Source organism: Diabrotica virgifera, chromosome 9 (assembly GCF_917563875.1).
Source record: "Diabrotica virgifera virgifera chromosome 9, PGI_DIABVI_V3a".
Classification (NCBI taxonomy): domain Eukaryota; kingdom Metazoa; phylum Arthropoda; class Insecta; order Coleoptera; family Chrysomelidae; genus Diabrotica; species Diabrotica virgifera.
The window spans coordinates 206412013-206431758 of record NC_065451.1 but is presented as its reverse complement, the minus strand read 5'-3'; the positions used below and the strand labels follow the sequence as shown (position 1 = coordinate 206431758).

The following is a 19746-nucleotide window of genomic DNA, read 5'->3' as shown; positions in this document are numbered from 1 at the left end:
GGCGTGATACAGATACAAACTTCATAAAATCAGCTGACTCGACTCGATTTAATTGTTTCGAATATGCTCTCCTGTTCAGTAGCGGATCTAGACATTGGTTTTGGTGGTGAACTTCCAATGAAACACCATAGGGACCAGTGGCGACGCGTGAATTTTTCTAAAGTGTTACCAAAACCAGATGCATAAAATCTTATTTAAAAAAAATGAAGATATTTATGGCTAAATGGCTCATATAGCTTCAATAATATCATTTTGTATATCACTTGAAACTCCCGAAAAAACAGTTGATGTTTCTAGATGTTGGCAATTAATGTTAACAATTCCCTGTATAATTGCCTCGATTGCCAGAGCCGTCGCCCTCAAAATGACCACGAAACGCTAATTCTTGTTTGTCCAAAAAACACCGGTATTTATTATAGACGGAGAGTTAGAGCCGAAAAATCATCGTCATAAGTAATATGGAGTTTGTCCTGTGAAATGTGTTCATTATATATTGACAATTATGACCCCTTTCAGGCTGACACCTCAGTGGATACAGGAAGTAGCAATAAGGGATGAAAGGGGAAAGTTAGTGCAGTCATTAAAGGTTTTCACCTCCTATTTTGTTAAACCTCCGTCGATTTGCATGAAAATTGGTGACTAGTTAGAGCATGCCTCAAGAAACAAAACTGATTTGGTGGCAACTTGCACTTTTACCCTGAGGGTGGATACCACCCCTTCCCGGGGGTGAAAACTATTTTATTAAAAATAACCCAACAAATCGATAGAAGGACAAATTTTAAGCAAAATTTGTTATATGAAGCTATTAAAACAAATCAATACTTTTTGAGTTATTATAGATCAAAGATTTGAATTTTTCCTGAAGCACGGTTTTTCATAAATAATTCAAAAACTAGGTTTTAACAAAATAGTTATGATTACCAAAATTGAAGATAATAAAAAGTCAAATAGAGTCTTTACGTGAAAGACCTTTTAGAATTAATTAAAAGTGAGTTATAGTTGATTGAATATTTATTTTTTTCGCCTATTACTCAAATCTAAGTATTCAAGCTTAAATAACGGGAAAGTGATGCATTCTATAAAATATACTTACTAAAATGAGAAACTTACTAATATGAAAATAAGAGAACCCTTTCGAATTTTTTAGGAAAAAGTGAAAATTAAAACATACGCTATTTATATATTTATTTTGAAATTAGTTAACAGAATAATTTTCAAAGAAATTTCGGGAATGAAGTTAGGATTATAATTTAATAATTAAATTTTAATATTAATTTTTAATAATTGTTTTTTTCACTAAGTAATTTCACAGCAGTATCTGTATCAATTGTACAATTTATTTTGAGCACTCAAGTGTATTCTGTTGCCATGTTGAAAACAGTTATATTTTTTGGAGTATATAATATTCAATAAAAACGCAGACTCCGAAATGACAGTAGCAAGTACCGATACAATAGCGTCGATTTAAGAGCACATGCGTGAACTTACGGATGATAAAAAGAACATATTAATTAATTGTATGTTAGTAAAATATTATTTTTATATTATTTCGATATTTAATTGAATTTTTTCTATCAATCTAAACTGAATATGTCCAGAAACTGAGGGTGTCCAACAATGGGTACATTTGACATATTCTAATACATTTTTGCCAATTTTTACATAAATGTCTTAAAACAATTTAAAAAACTTATATAAATAATATAATATTTAAGCTCCAAATTTTTGGAGCCTAAACTTTGAAAAATGTTTGTAGCATAATGTTTAATGGTATCAACTTCTCTGGGAGCTCATTTGATACATAATTGTGAGTACTTTGACAAGTGTTTAGTAAATATACTTTATAAAATGCATAATTTTCCCGTTATTTAAGCTTATGAATACGTAGATTTCAGCTAGCCGAAAAAAATATACATTAAATCACCTATAACTCACTTTTAATTATTTCTCAAAGGTTTTTCGAATAAGAAATCTATTTTATTGTTTATTATCTTCAATTTTGATAACTATAACTTTTTTGGTAAAACTTATAGTTTTTGAGCTATTTATGAAAAACTGCGCTTTACACCATGCATTTTTTTCACAAAAAATTCAAATCTTTGATCTTTAATAACTCAAAAAGTATGGATTTATTTTAATAACATGATATAACAAATTTTACTCAAAATTTGTCCCTCTATCGATTTGCGGGGTTATTTTTAATAAAATAGTTTTCACCCCCGAAAAGGGGTGGTATCCACCCCCCAGAGTAGAAGTGCAAGTTGGCACAAAATCGGTTTTGTTTCTTGAGGGATGCTCTAACTATTCACCAATTTTCATGTAAATCTATGGAGGTTTAACAAAATAGGAGGTGAAAACCTTTAATGACTACACTAACTTTCCCCTTTCATGCCTTATTGCTACTCCCTGTATCCACTGAGGTGTCAGCCTGAAAGGGGTCATAATTGTCAATATGTCAATATACAACGGACACATTTCACATGCCAAACTCCATATTACTTATGACGATGATTTTTCGGCTCTAGCTCTTAGACTATTATAAGTGTGCTAAGGATATAGAGTCCTTTTCATGAGCATTTTTCAGTGCGTCACAAAAGTCCGTGATAATACACATTTATGACATTTATTCTAACATGACATTTTAGTTAAATCTGACAGTTGTCACATTTTATTTGTAATTTGGCATAAAAACAAATCAATTGTGTTTATTGCATTTATAAAATGATATTTTCTTTGATTTGCATAGTCTTATAAATTGTACAGATTATATTCGTAGATATATTATATAATTAATAATTTTTTCTTCGATTATAGCGCCATCTATCGACAACTAGAATAACTAGAATAAATGTTATAAATGTCTGTAATCACAGACGTGCCTTTTTTTCTGTCACATACAATTTAATGCGTTAGAAAGAAATCGAAAAACTGACGCACTGAAAAATCCTCATGAAAAGGACTTTACCTATCTATTTTTTTAACAAACTCATTATGTTTAGCAATATTTGCTTTAAAAGCTTGGTTAAGAGAACTTTCAATTCTTGTTTTGCCAAACTGAATCAAATTGGGTATACATTTTACATGTAGGTAACGGAGAACTTTCTTGTCTCCTTTTTAAAACTCAAAAACTATTTAAATCGTGAACCTGGTCCACCCATTTTTCTGTAGAAACCAGAAGACATGGCTAACAATACAGTCTATTTTTCTTGCAAACACATAACGAAGGATTTTCACTGTAGGTACCAACTAAATTTAAAATATCCAACTACTTTTTTTGATTCCTTTTTTAAATTGTTTAAAATAGGTCTTTCAATTTCAATAATCTCGTTTTTTTCTTCAAAATTATACAGGAAGAATTACTTTTTAAGTAGTTGATCGATTACGCAGCGACACTTATCCATGGTTGAAACATGCTGAAAAACCACAGCCTAAATATTGCAAAGTCCGACTCTGTCGTATCGTAGAAAATTCGACGTAAAATAGCACCCGACGCGTTTCTCATAGATCACCCGTGAAAGCGGAATAATTAATATTCTAAGAAATGCTAGACGCCTAAGTGGGTGATTTAGCTATTGCAGTCAGTAAAACTACAAAGAGATTTTAGGGCTCGGAGACAGAATTCCTAGGAGTTATTTACTTTGAAACAGGATAAGTCTCATAAAAATAAGAATAGGAAATATTGCTAAGTGTTTGAATGATAGAAATCTAAGAACTCCACAAAATTGCAACGCAGTAACTTTCGTGGAAATCCTTAAATGGTTACAAAAAGGACAGCGATGGTGATTGGCCGAAAAAGAAACGTATGACCATAATAAGTATGGTCTAAGTATTATTTTCCAACTATGTGATTGGTACGAAAATGTTCGGAATGATGATTATTGGTCAAATTAGGTGATAGATGTGAAAAAGGGAGGTGAATTTAGAGCAGAGAGGAATCTTGTCCGAGATTAGGACAAGAAGAATTTAATTAAGTTCTAGCGGCCATGCAGTGAAGACATGCATTTTTTCTTGGCTGTGCCTAAATAAGCAAAATGGGATCTTAAAGATTCTGTCGTGAAAATCGCAAGTGCGATATGTTGTCTTAAATACCATACCGGTATATTCTCTGTGTTGTGTCCGGTACAATAAAAGAATAGTTTTTCCTAGTACGGCGTGTAATATGTTTCGTGCAAACAGAACTTAATTCAACTTTTGCGGATAAGATTTCCGTTTAATATGTCTCGTGCAGACCGAACTTAATTCAATCTTCGTGGAACGCGGTTCCGTTTTTTTAAAAAGACAATGGTCTAAATAAAGTATGTTTTATTATCAAGTCAGTGAGAAGTATCACTAATAATCATGAACGCAGTTATTTTCTTTTCATAAAACAAAAAAAAACTATGGAATTTTTATTTTTCGTATAATATAATAACAATTATGTAACAGTGCTTTAAATCTAAAATTGTAAAGTGAAAGTGAGATCCACCACAGCTCTTGCGAGCTAACCAGATTCCAGCAGCTCATCAACAACAGATCATCACCAGGTATTTTGCAATAAACTGTTTCGTTCCTTTTTTCTTTTTTCGAACTTTTAAAATGAAACGCGAGAGACTTATTTTTTTTACTTTTCTAACCAACTCAGTTTTTTTTAACAATTTTCTATCTGAATAAATGATAACTATGTTTTAAACTTATGTCGTCTTTTTCTGTTCGCACAATCCATCTATGTTCCTTATTGTATTAGGAAATACAGACTACCACAGACACCAAGGGTAAGTACCATTACTATTCAAAGGGATACCTTTTTACGTAACATTTATCTAATTTTTATATAGATATATAGCAATAGATTTTGATCTATTAATGGCGCCCAAAAAAATTAATAATTTCTTTTCTTTGGCTTAAATATTGTTGTAAGAACCCACACCTTAAATCTCTTGATGACTTGAGCCACGGAGGTGCTAAAAAAGTTATGTAGCACGAATTTTGTCAAGTTTATGTATATTATTATGTTTAGCTATATTGTCGTGCTTCATGGTTAACTGCACGCACACTTTTTATAGGTACTCTAACCAAATTTAAATCTGGTAACAGGGCTACTGATATACACAGCGCGCTTACGGGCTTACGCTCCTTCAAAATTTTCAGATACTAACCGGTCACGAGCGACAGCGATATAACCATTGTAACCACAAATGAAACTGGTAACAGAGCATAATAAAGTGCAACTGAGTCACATAAACTCGCCAATATTTTCGTGTGTCAACGAGTAGTTGGCTATTTACACAATTAGGTACGATTAACACATAATATATGATTCAGTGAATTTGTACTTTACGAGCTCCCTACTGGGAAAGTTTTGGGGTAGTTCTGATTTCTTTCATTATATATGGATTTTAGGCTGCTGAATCCGAATATGCGGTTTGCGGACAAAATTTCTTGCCGGAACATTGAAAAAATCGCGAGGAAATCGAAAAATTTCAGCTTTTTTCCGCTTTTTTGCTCAAATCTCGAAAACTATTAACTTTTAGTAAATGGTCTGTTAACAGAAATTAAAGTACTTAAAATTATCTACAAATATCACTATTTACTTTTTTTTCAGACGAACCGTTCGGTCTGAAGTGCAAGTTAAAAATTGCCAATTTTTAACGGTCTCGGCAAAACCCACATTTTACATTCCAAAACTTTATTTTTTATTAAAATGTTCTTAATACTCATAATTCTCTTTATAAAAATATTCTTCTAGTTTTCTGTACACATAATAAATGTTAGTTCATAATATGAATATTTTATGTCTCTTCTCACAGCTTCCATGAATCCATTCCATCCTAAAATACCGAGAATGACTCTGCTTTTCCCTTAGAGCCACAGAAGATCAGGCACAGATGGAGTCACAGTTTCAGTTGGTGTGAACATTCCCTTTGGATCTTGATTTCTGATAAACCTTGAGGTTTTGTCTTTTCAAAATGTATTAGTTGAACAGCTCTCTGACTTCCATAAACCTCAGGTGCGGGTTTAGTTTTTATCCGAGGAATGGATTGGTTAGGAGCTATTGCATGTTTTGGTGCAATACAATAAATGCCACCCATGGCGTAAAAAGTGTAGTATCCGTCGATTGTATGTACGTTAACCCTTTCTGTCCCAACGCTGCATATATATGTTTTTGAAAAAGTGGGTCTGTATTCCTAGCCGCCGTATATATACTTTCAAGGTGATATGGTCTCAATTTACCAAAGCCGAAAATATGCGTTGCTCATAAAATTTTAGACTCATTGATGTCCCAATGCCGTAGAAATATGTCCGAAACTGTTAGATTATTGTTCCCAAAGCCTCAATATGTCCAAACCACCTAAGACAGGTCATGCGGACCCATTGCCGTATAAATTTGTTCACATATTTTAGATATATGCTATATTGTAGCATTGGTGGCAACGCTTGTAGGTAGCTGCTAGAGGGTGAATCGTTTGTAGCCACAGAAAAGACTAGAAAAAAAGAAGCTAATCGATATACATGTGTGCAAGATGCGGAGTCGGCCTTTGCGTAGTGTCTTTTTTTGAGGAGTACCACACAAAAGAAAACTTTTAATGTTAGTTTACATTACATTATTTTTTTTAAGTTAGTTACATTTTTTCAAGTTGGTTTTGCTCTCTGATGAGTACTTTTGAAAAGAAAGCGTTTAAGTTGGTTAAAAAAACTCATTAAAAAACATGTTTTGGTCATTTATTTGTTTATTAATATGCGACGTATAACGTATATATAAGGCAAAGGGACTCTAAGCATGAAAAAACCTTTGGGATTGAGGGACCAGCATGCAAATTAAGGCCTGACATAGAAAGGGTTAAAATCAGCGTTTTCGTACACCTGTTGTGTAAAGCACGACTGGTAAATTTTCTGCGGATCGCCTGCGATTGCTGACACTTCCAGATAAGCAACGCGCTTGCTCAAAGTCTTGTAGCGGCAGTAAGGCCCAGATAGTTGGTCTCACCATTCCTTGCAGGGTTGGCCATTTTCTCTACAAAAAATACGGCTCAAGAAAATAGGTTGATGTTGTTTCCTCTATGGGGTTTTGTTCATCCTATACAGAAGCTTTTCGCCTGGAAGTGTCAGCATTCGCAGGCGATCCGCAGAAAGATGACCTGCCGTGCTTTACACAGCAGGTGTACGATAATGCTGATTTTAACGTACATACAATCGATGAATACCACACTTTTCACGTCATACGTGACTTTTCTTGTATTGCACCAAAACATGCAGTAGCTCCTAAGCAATCCATTCCTCGGATAAAAAAGAAACCCGGCCTGAGGTTTATGGAAGTCTGAGAGCTGTTCAAATAATTCATTTTAAAAGGACAAAACCTCAAGGTTTATCAGAAATCAAGATAATAGATCCGAAGGAAATGTTCACACCAACTGAAACTGTGACTCCATCTGTGCCTGATCTTCTGTGGCTCTAAGGGAAAAGCAGAGACATTCCCGGCCTCTTAGGAAGGAATGGACTCATGAAAGCTGTCGCAAGAGACATACCATACCTATGAACTAACATTTATTATTTGTACAGAAAACTAGGAGAAATTTATCAAATGACAGCATTCTAATAAAAAATAAGTTTTGGAATGTAAAAAGTGGGTTTTGCCGAGATCGTTAAAAATTGGCAATTTTCAACTTGTACTTTAGACCGAACGGTTCGTCTGAAAAAAAAAAGTAAATAGTGATATTTGTAGATAATTTTAAGTATGTACTTTAATTTCTGTTAACAGAACATTTACTAGAAGTTAATAGTTTTCGAGATTTGAGCAAAAAAGGGAAAAAAAGCTGAAATTTTTCGCTTTTTTCGCGATTTTTTCAATGTTTCGGCAAACATTTTTTTGCTCAAACATCATATTCGGATTCAGCAGCCCAAAATACATATATAATGAAAGAAATCAGAACTGCCCCAAAACTTTCCTAGTCAAAACACAATTTTATTGAATCAATAATATATATTTCTATTGGTAAAAATATTGGTAAATGGAATTATTCATCATCATAAAATATTTATTTGCAAGATTTTTAACTGTTACCAATGGTAACAGTGGTTACATGGACGCTTCGCCAGTGGAGAACATGATTATTATATAGTGTGACCAACTCCAATTTAGTCGAATTCGGGATAAGACTGAAAAAACTACCTGAAATCCGGGACTTTTCAATGAAAATCGGGCCATTTTTTTTAAATATAAAACTTTAATATCATTTTATTGATTTATTTAACATTTTTATGTTGACAAAAATTTTTTTGATGGAATGGGTTGTAATGGTAAATACATTTTTGTTAGTTTTTTGACATTTCGACTTCCAATTCGGAAATCGTTCTCAAAAAACGAAAAATTAGAAAATCAACTTATGTTGGATTTCCATGTAAATAAAACCTTGGGTTAAAATATAATTATCATTATTTGATATTCATGTTTTTAATTCGTCTTTTCAGAAGACGATAATTAAAATAGAGAAACCGGAAAAGGTCCAAAGTTTGAGTTTTCGTAGAAATATAATACGACGATATAAAATGCATACGTTTTGGATGTGGTATTAGTATAACCGTGTAAAAATTGTCGACTTTTTTTCGTCCCACCAATTCAATTTGATGTGAATTCTTAGAAGAATGATGTATTAAAAGTTTCGAAATGGAATTTTAGCCAAACGTTGAAAATTCGGATGGCCCGGAAGCCTTATCCGGGACGCCGGGACACGACTTCGTAATTCGGGCCATGTCCCGGATTTTTCGGGCTAGTTGTTGACACTACTTATTAATGATATTATTATGATGTATTCACGGTAGGTAGTCTTTAGCGTTTGTATTTTTAGTCATTCATCATTTAATCTATTATCATTTTTGAATGGTTAATTGGTTAATTTTGAGTGGAATTTGTGAATTAAAATCAAAACATTCCTTAAAGACGTTTATTTTTTAAATACTAAAGTTTATAAAACTATCTGCAATTCCATATTTAAAGAATGAAAATATTGGAAATGTTCTCAAAAGCAAAATATTCAGTCCATATATTCCGTTTTTAATAATTCTGAAAATACTAAAACTCATGAGGTAAACCATCATAAAAACCATGCATTTATAGTAGAATCCTACAATAAAATTCGTCTCCAAATAGATGGGATCTGGTATTTTCTTGATGGTGTGCTTCTTCTGTACCATGTTGTATACATGGTTAAGAGCAAAGGTTGTCGTCAGTTCTGGTATGACTGTTGAAACAACATTGCATACATAATTGGAAGTTTCTAGCATTAATGGTAATTTTTTCTGTATTTCTGGTCTGAATGCTTGATCTATTAGAAGGTCGCATATGTCGATTACTTTATGAGTTGGGAAACTGCAAAGATTGAATCTGTAACAGAAGCAAAATAGATCATTATTAATTTTCCTTCAAGACCAACCCGAGAGAATCATTACAAATCAAATAGATTACATTTTAGAAAATAAAAGATGCCGAAACAACTTTACATCTGTCTAGAGTCTAGAGTCTAGACTAATCCTGGAGCAGACTTAGAGACGGACCACGTTCCACTGGTGGGAGTCCCCCGAGTCAAACTCATAGTCCAGTCGGGTTAGACCTTAGAGTATGGAAAATTTTTTACCCTCTCCGGAGATCTAACACGCAATCTGTTTTTCGAACGAAAGTGAATCCTTATTTTAATACGGTTGGTTCTCATTGAGATTTGACATCACTTGTTTTATTAGTGATTTTTGTGCGATTTCTGAGTGAAAACTAGCAATTTTTTTAACTCTTTACAGGGTTGATGTGTTCGGCTTACGGTTGTAAAAGCGACAGCAGCAGGAAATAAGTGGGAATTACATTTTACAGGTAAATAAATATTTCTGTTATGTGTGCGTAGATGAAAATTCAATAAATACTCCTATATTCTTAGATATTGCCTCTTAAATGGTTAATAATTTGAAAATTAACACTTCAATGTACCTTATTACATAATTAAAATTACATGGTTAAGTTATAAAATGAGAAAAATTTACATGTAAAATTAAAAGTAACATAAAAAAATCACCATTTTACCAGTGGTGTAGGTACGAAACGGTACGAAATAAATGAAATTATAAAATATATTGTGGCAACTTCGAAAATGGAATTAATAGCGTATATTGTTATTACATATTATTGACTTTTTTTGTTGTTAAACATTTTATTGCTTGATTTTATTTTGTTTATATGTAAAAAAATTATTTAAGAGCACAGGCGCAAATATTTTACGGCTATCTCTACTTTTTCTTTTTTTACACGGCAAATTATATGTAGTAAAGTTTTCAGTGGTATGGATACGTACATAAACATTACTTGACAATGACATTGTCACCATTAACTTGAGATGACTTTTGAATGTTCTTGGATAACTGTTACTTGTATCATCGCTTAAATTATTAATTCAATTAATTAATATGATAATTTTTCACTAACTATGTATTCAGTGATTATAATAATTTATATACTATGCCATAAAAGATAATACTTAATCGAGAAAAGAGGAAAAGTGATTTTTTTAATAATATATTGTTACTATGGAACGCTTAGATAAATTTTGAATATCTTTAACAACAAAATGCTTATATCACAATATATATCCTGGTGTAGTCTCTGCTTGGGATCTTTCATAAATAATAAACAATAAATAACTTTTTATTAATTTCACGTCTTAAATTATTTAGCCAATACACTATCAAGATTATTTAATAAACAACTCAAGATAACGAGCTATACACAATTATTGGATCAAAGCTAGCCGTGCAAAAAATTACGTATGTCTTGTTTTAATCTGAATTTTTATCAATTGATTTTGATTAACGTTATAAAACATAAAAAATCAGTAAAAACCTTTAACACAGAACTTTAATCTAAAATAAAAAGAATTAACACAATTATAAGTAACAATAATAAATAAAATCAAACAGGATGCTGTATATGTCCACCACCAACATCTCTACATAACCTAACTTTTCTTGTTAAGTTGACGTGCACTGCAAAGTTGACGTAAACTGGAAAGTAGTATATCTGAATTAAGAACAGATATGCACTGTATATCTATCTCTGTCGTTGAGAGCCACCTATGGTGACAATCATTTTGGATCAAACGTTATTATTATTCCTAAAGCCGTGTCAAATATCTAAAATTGCCGATGTCTTGTCAGCACATTCTGTTCGACTGAGTGCGTTGTACGACAAAGATAGCGAATATTCAATTTGGAAAATATTACCACTGACATGGTGTTCATTTTTTTTCTAATAGGGCTTTTCATAGATTGTCATTTGTTTCGAGCTTCTGTCATGTCTTCTTCTTCATGTGCCGTGCTCGATTATCGAACGTTGGCTATCAAATTGGCTATAGCAATTTTGTTAACGGCAGCTCGGAAAAGGGATGCAGAGGATCTGTTATACCATTCTCTCAGGTTTTTAAGCCATGACGTTCTTCTTCGACCTGGCCCTCTTCTTCCGTCTACCTTGCCTTGTATTATTAAATGGTTCTGTCATGTGTCACATAATATTAATATATCTACGCCATACGTCTTTGGTTTGTATTATTGTTATATATGTACCAATAAAGTATGTCGTAGATATATTAATATTATGTGACACATGACAGAAGCTCGAAACAAATGACTGTGAATAAAAAGCCCTATAGGGCTTTTCATCGATTGCCATTTGTTTCGAGCTTCTGTCATGTGTCACATAATATTAATATATCTACGTCATACGTCTCTAGTTTGTATCATTGTTATATACCAATAACGTATGACGTGGATATATTAATATTATGTGACACATGACAGAAGCTCGAAACAAATGACTGTGAATGAAAAGCCCTATAGGGCTTTTCATCGATTGCCATTTGTTTCGAGCTTCTGTCATGTGTCACATAATATTAATATATCTACGTCATACGTCTCTAGTTTGTATCATTGTTATATACCAATAACGTATGACGTAGATATATTAATATTATGTGACACATGACAGAAGCTCGAAACAAATGACTGTGAATGAAAAGCCCTATATTGAAAAAAGTAATACTTTTGAAAAATTTAAACGCAGAATGAAAGACTAAATTATTACCGAGGGCTGAAAGTCCCTCAGAATAAATAAAAAGTTTCTTTTGAATGAGATCTTTGAAAATAAAAATCACACTAAATTGTCTCTTAGTTTTTCACCCCTGTAACTTTTTTCTCAGAATTCGAAAAAATAAATCCTATTTAAATATAGTATTGGAGCCGAAATTTTGCGACCTATGTGAAATAAAGATATCTATCATAAATCAATAATTCAAAAAGTTTGCTTTCGTCACATCCCCTAATTCCTAATCCTGTTTTATTTTGAGTGGGTATAAAAGTTCAACATACTAAAATACTGTTATTTGTTTCAATCTGTCTATGTAAGCCATGCATAATATTGTGTAATTAATAAAAATTGAAAATTGAACTAAACCTACGAGCAATATTTATTAATTATAGTTTTATATAGTTTCTTCTGGCCTACGCGATACGCCACTGGCACTCGTGTTTGGTTCTAACTTGGTTTTAGCTTCAATTTCGTTCTCGTTGCGGTCACTCCAGGGAGGGGGTAAAAAATTTTCCATACTCTAAGGGTTAAATAACAGGCCTAACCTTGCATTAGGAGCTGCCCCAAATTTTATTTTTCTCATCTTTAGGGAGGGTCAATAGTAGTGTAAATTGATTTTAAACTAGAACCGTTTTTAGTATATAAACCAAAATTGATAAAAATGGGATTTTATATAATTTCTATTAAGTATTACAATTTTTGTGCGGTCGATATTTTCCGAGTTATGGCGGAAAATATTGACAGTTAGAGCATAGTTATTGCATTATTTCGTTTATTATTAGTTTTACGACAAAATTGTTCCTATACAAAAATAGATAGAATTAAATTCTACACAATTTTGATCTCTTTCATTTTTTTGCTAAAATTAATATTTAAGGTAGTACGTATGCGATAATGGCGCGAGAGTAAGACCTGATTGATTTTATAGCAACTGTTTTTGTCCAATATCTACGATATTTTCAACTAAAATTGTTTAAAATATAATTTCCTACAATTACTTTTTAGCAATTTTTTTCATGCGGTTGATATTTTCCGAGTTACATGGGAAAATAGTAAAAAGTGGTGGGGGGAGCATAATTATTGAATTGAATCTTGTTTCGGAGCTGCCCCAAATTTTATAATTATATCCTTTAGGAGAGCTCGATAGTAGTGTAAATTTAAAATATCGACTGAATTCCGCGGTTGCATTAGCTGCCATGTTGATTTTAAATGAGAACTGTTGTTGCTTAATATCTCCGCCATTTTCAACTTTTCGACAAAAATGGAGGGAAAGAAAATTGTTGATCATGCAATTTCCTACAATTTCTTTTGTACAATTTTTTTATGCGCTCAATATTATCCCAGTTAAGGGGGAAAATAGTGGAAGCGGAGGGTAAGCATAATTATTGAATTGTCTCATTTAATATTAACTTTACGACATAATTATATATAAACAAAAATAAAGAGAATTATATTTTATACAATTTTTGAAACTTCCAATGAAACATCAACCAAACTAAGTATATAAAAGACAAATAATAACTTATATGCATTAAATTCACTTAATTTTATTAACTAGCGGGTTTTATTGGTTGAATTTTTCAGTCGATATTTTAAGTTTCATGTTAGCTAATACCTATATTTTAATATTTCAACAATTTTTTTTGAATGTTGGACCGTGTTGGGGGGAATTTTCCCATCCCCCCTTGTAGACCCGCCACTGGTTCTCTAGAAAAATTGTAGTAAATCGTAATTGCAACAATTTCAGTTCTTACAGTTTTTGTCGAAAAGTTGAAAATGGCAGAGATATTGAACGAAAACAATTGCTATAAAATCAATCAGGTCTTACCAGTGGCGTAACAAACTCCGTCGGGGCCCCCCGCAGAATTGGAAATAAGGCCCCCTTTAAAAAATTACCCAATGCGACATGTGTAACAAATTCCTATATGTGTTACAGCCCAGTAAATCAACGTAAATTATGGCGATACCGTGTAATTTTCAGTGTCACCACCGAAGTGGTCAACTCAAGACTTTTCGAGTTATTTATGAGTAAAAATGTTTATTGTTCAACAAAAAAAAAACACGTTTTTAGGCGACTTTTCGCAAATAATTCAAAGAGTAAGTATTCGATCGAAAAAAATAATGTTAGTAAAAATGTATCTAGCTTATAAAAAAAATGAAGCAAAAATAAAGTCTATCGACTCAGTAAAAGAAAACTTGTAGCTCGCGAAAAGTTTTTCTTATTCGTCAAATTCCAAATTGAATATTTCAACGTGAAATAACCAAAAAATGAAATACCTACTGTTCGGAGAAACTCAGAACTTTTTTAAAGTGTTTAATTCTAGCATCAAAACTAAGCCAGTTACGCTCAAAATACAGTTAATCCCATTTTTTGGTAAAAAATTGTGAAAATCTCCCCCTATTTAGCACCGCAAATGAAACTAATCATTATCGCCTTACAAATTACCTAACTTTTTTTTACGACCTGTAAGTTTCACCGGTTCAAAGTGCTTATTTTTAAAAGGGTTCTAGTTTAAGGGCTTGAACGAGTCACTAATCACGAGTATAATATGCAAATTTTAAACAGCCATGTCTTAACCAAAAGAAAAACAAAATAAAGCCAAAATATTTATAAAAGCAAGACCTACCTACATTTCTTTACTCTTTGAGATTTTTCGTATCACTAATACTTTTTAAGTTATTTTGAAAATAAAGGCATTTTTCCAAAATAAAAAAACTTTTAAATTTTTTCAAAAATAAGAACTTCGAACCGGTCAATCTTACAGATCATATAAACAATAAATATTTAAAGTAAATGGTAAAGCGCTAATGAAAAATTTTATTTGGGGTGCTAAATAGGGGCAGATCCTCACGATTTTTTTTTACCAAAAAAGTGGCCAACTTTATTTTGAGCCTAACTCGTATAGTTTTGGTACTAGAAACTTTTATAAAAAATAAAAATAAAACATTTAAAACAAGTTTTAAGAGTTTTTACCGAAAATTGCTTAATTTTTTGGTTATTTCAAGTTGAAATATTCGATTTGGAATTGGACAAATAAGAATAATTTTTCATGAGCTTCAACTGTGCTTTTACTGTGTCAATAGACTTCATGAATAAGTACACCATTTTCTGAATCTTATAAGCTACATTTTTGCTACAAATATTTTTTCGATATCTAATATTTAATTCGATAAATACTTATTTACTTTTTATACTACTATTTATACTTATTTTACTTAAAAAAGGGGCCAACTTTATTTTGAGCGTAACTCGTATAGTTTTGGTACTAGAAACTTTTATAAAAAATAAAAATAAAACATTTAAAACAAGTTTTAAGAGTTTTTCCCGAAAATTGCTTGATTTTTTGGTTATTTCAAGTTGAAATATTCGATTTGGAATTGGACAAATAAGAATAATTTTTCATGAGCTTCAACTGTGCTTTTACTGTGTCAATAGACTTCATGAATAAGACACCATTTTCTGAATCTTATAAGCTATATTTTTGCTACAAATATTTTTTCGATATCTAATATTTAATTCGATAAATACTTATTTTTGAGTTATTTGTGAAAAACCCGTCTGAAAACGTTGTTTTTTTTAATAATCATTTTCACTCGCAAATGACTTAAAAAATAATTAACATAGATAAAGAAACTCTATAGAAGAACAAAAGTTGCTTATAATTAGTCAATTTATACATTTCCGGACTTAGTTTAAACGTATGTTTTTCACCCCAAACAGGGGTGTCACCCCCGAAGTAAAAGCAATCAACGGCATAAATACAACTTTGAAGTGGAGTATAACTAGAACCTAAATCCAAATTGTCAAGCAAATACGTCCGTCGTGACGCTGATAATTTCACTCCAAGACTGTCATTTACTGAGCTATTGGTGTATTCATGCATTGTTTATGACGACTTGCATTTTTCATCCTTATTGGTATAGAATAAAATAGAACAAAAGTTACTAAATGATTACATTAGCATTATTCTATGAGATGAACAACTTTCTTCGTGCACTATCTACTATCAGCGATTACTCGTATATCTACAATTTTATTAATTCGGATGGACAACTTCATTTTCAATACTGCACTGCTTAAAACACGTATGTATGCAAATAATATAAAAACACATTTGTACATATATTGGACAACAAGATGGGGCCCTTGACATATTGGGGTTTCATGCTGCGGGGGCCTCTGTTACGCCTCTGGATAATTGTATCGAAATACTAAACGTAGGTAAAGATTAAAGAGAAAACCCATTTCGGCAAATTGCAATTCTCAAATCTTTCAATAGTCACGTACAAAGCATTATAGTTTATTGTTGTTACCATAAAATCTCGGTAGGCCGGAAGGGATTAAGTTTCTAGATATTATGAGATGATTCACTTGGCAAATACGTCTATTTAGAAATTTACGTTTTTAATTTTAAACACACAATGTAAAATAATATAACAATAACAGATTTTTACATAATATCAGATGACAAAATGGGGCCCCTAAGGGATTGGGCCCCCCCGCAAGCTTCACGCTGCGGGGGCCTCTGTTATGCCCCTGGGTCTTACGCTCGCACCTTTGCCGCAAACTTACTACCTTAAATATTGATTTTATCAAAAAAATTAACGACATCAAAATTGTATAAAATTTAGTTATCTTCATTTTTGTATAGGAACATATATTTGTTGTAAAACTAATAATAAACGAGATAATTCAATAATTATATAACTATGCTCCAACTCCAAGATGGCGGCTAACGCAACGGTGGAATTCAGTCGAGATTTTAAAATTATACTAATATTGACCCTTCCTAAAGATTAGAAAAATAAAATTTGGGGCAGCTCGTAATGCAAGGTCAAATGCTATCCCGACTGGGTTAAATATACAATTTACGTATGCTAAAAGACCTTAATACGAAAATGAGGGTACAAGACACGTTAAACGAGTAAGTGACTGCAATTAGAAACGAAGAAGAACAATCTATCAAACAGATTACAGAAATAGTGCAAAGTACACAGGATGAAAACTTAAAGGCAGATATATTAATCAAGAAATATATAGATCACAGATGAGATCATGAAACTAATAAACGAAAGAAGAAAAGCCAAAAATGACCCAGACAGATATAAAACGATGATTATAACAATAAGAAGGAAAATCAGAGAAGCAAAAGAAAAAGAAGCAATGGAAAGATGCGAAGAAATGAAGTCTCTACAGCCAAAATACAGTAGTCGAAATGTATACAGTTAAAGAACTCACAGATGGACTAAGACAAGCACTGAAAGGAAATCTAACTGTTTCTGACATCATCTTGGACGAACAGAGTAAATTAAGAATTTGGAAAGAATACCTAGAGAAACTGCTTAAAGAGCAAAAAGATAACACCTTTGAGCTAGAAGATGAGGTAAATGTTGGATCAAGGATATTACAGCAGGAAGTTTATCCTGCAATAACATTAGCAAGAAAAAGATAACAGAATGTCAACTCTACGTCAACCAAACCCGAGTAGAAAGAGCACTGTAACTACCTCGACATCATCTCCTCCTCCTCAGTCGTTTCCTCATTGATGAGTGTCGTGATTCCCTATAATACGAGCAACTATCTCTTTCCATCGGCTTCTGTCCTGAGCTTCCCTCATGGATTCAGAGAATGTTTTCCACTGGCTTTCTGTACTTGATCCGTCCATCGAGTAGGTGAGCGACCTCTACTTCTGCGCCCTTCAACGTTTCCCGAAATTATAAGCCTCTTAAGATTATCATCACTTCTTCTTGCAATATGGCCGAAAAATTTTAAGACGGTGGAGAGGCAAATAGAGGAAAGTCGAGTCTGAATATAAAGCCCTTGGAGAATTCAGTGATTTGTTCTGTGTTCCGTCCATGAGATCCGAAGCATGCTTCTCCAGCACCACATTTCAAAGGCGTCAATCCTTTTTCTGTCGTCCGATTTCATTGTCCATGTTTCGGATCCGTAATTAAATATGGGAAAAATTAAGGCAAGTACTAATCTTATTCCATCGATCGCATTAAGAGCGATCTTTCCAGATTTTCGATAATCGACTCATAGCGTTTTTGGCCATGCCTATTCTACGTATTTCTGTTCCACAAGATCCTGTATTACTGATGTAGGATCCTAGATAATTGAACTCGTTAACCACTTCAAACTGGTCCCAAGTGAATTTGAATAATCTACTATCATAATTTTTGTTTTTTGTTTATTGATCTTGAGACCACATCTATTGCTTCCGGCTTCCACTAGCTGCAGCAGGCTGGACATTTCTTCTTCGGATGCAGTTATTAATGTTGTATCATCTGCATATCTGAGATTTGAGATCTTCTTTCCTGCAATAGAAATACCGCCATTCCATTTGTCGAGTGCTTTTCTCATTATATATTCCCCATAGAAATTAAAAAGACTTGGAGATAGAAAACATCCTTGTCGGACTCCTCTACCTATTTTAAAAGGATCGGACTTATGGTTTTCAATTCTTATTCTGGTTTCACTGTTCTCATATAGGCTTTTCACCAGAGCTGACAGATGATCAGGAACCCCCATCTCATGTAGAACTTTCCACGAAACTGTCCAGTTTACACAGTCAAATGCCTTCTGATAATCCAGAAAGCAGATGATCATCGGAATTTTGAATTCTCGTGCTTTCTCAATGAGTTGTCGCATATTAAGAATTGGCTCTCTTTTGCCTTTACCCTTCACGAAGCCTGTCTATTCTTGTGGTATTTGTCTATCCAGATATGTCTGCATACGACACTTGATGATTCTTACCAGAATTTTACTTGGGTGTGAAATTAGTGAAATGGTTCGGTAGTTAATACATTTTGTGGTTACGCCTTTCTTATGAATGGGAGTAAATAGTGCGGTACACCAATCACTGGGCCATTTGCCGATTCTCCATACATGATTGCACAGTCTCCACATTAATTGGAGACCATGTTCACCCATGTTCTGTAAAATTTCTGCCGTAATGTCATCGCAACCAGGTGATTTATTTCTTTTAAAGTGTTTTATGGCTTTATCAACTTCAGACCTTAGAATATCTGGTTCTAGGGTTGTTGTTGAGACTTGCAGTACTGTTATATGATTAATGTTAGAGGTTTCAGCTTTATAGAGTTCTGTGCAGTATTTGTTCCAAGTTTCCAGAACCGCATCCATATCGCTTACCATATTACCTGTCTCATCCTCTATAGCGTAATTTCTGGGTTTGAATTCCCGAGCCAGTAACTTTAATTTCTGAAAGAGATCTCTTGTTTCATTTCGATGTAAGTGGATTTCTACTTCCTGGCAAATGTTAGACACATATTTGTCTTTATCTTTCTGACAATTTCTTTGGATTTCTCTTGATAAGCTTCGATAGTCGTTTAAATCAACACTGCCAACTTTAAGTTGCCTTCTTTGTTCTATAATTTTCCATGTTTGGTCACTGATCCATGGTTTACGACTGTTGTTTTTTATGAGCTGGCGACTTTGCTTATCTGTATCTAATATATCTCTTTAAAAACTCTCCAGAAAGTCTCGATATCATCTATGGAGGTAGTACTTGTCTCAGTTAACACTGGGTTTATTCTTTCTTTGAAAGTTGAAAGTTCAGTCTCTGTAAACCTGGGAGTTCTAGGAGTGGGCTTGTGTTTGTTTCTAAAACGTATTTGGAATACAGCTACAA

The 19746-nt window shown here is 32.8% G+C and overlaps 1 protein-coding gene across 2 annotated transcripts in view; it reads right to left on the bottom strand.

Moving 5' to 3' along the window:
* Positions 1 to 8904: 8904 nt before the first annotated feature.
* Positions 8905 to 19746, bottom strand: part of LOC114334050 (uncharacterized) — a 35261-nt gene continuing 24419 nt past the window's right edge. For both annotated transcript variants that reach the window (XM_028284053.2, XM_050662495.1), the window contains one exon: positions 8905 to 9358. In XM_028284053.2, coding sequence (XP_028139854.2) covers positions 8926 to 9358 — 433 coding nt within the window. In that variant the 3' untranslated portion in view covers positions 8905 to 8925. The remainder of the gene's footprint in view (positions 9359 to 19746) is intronic.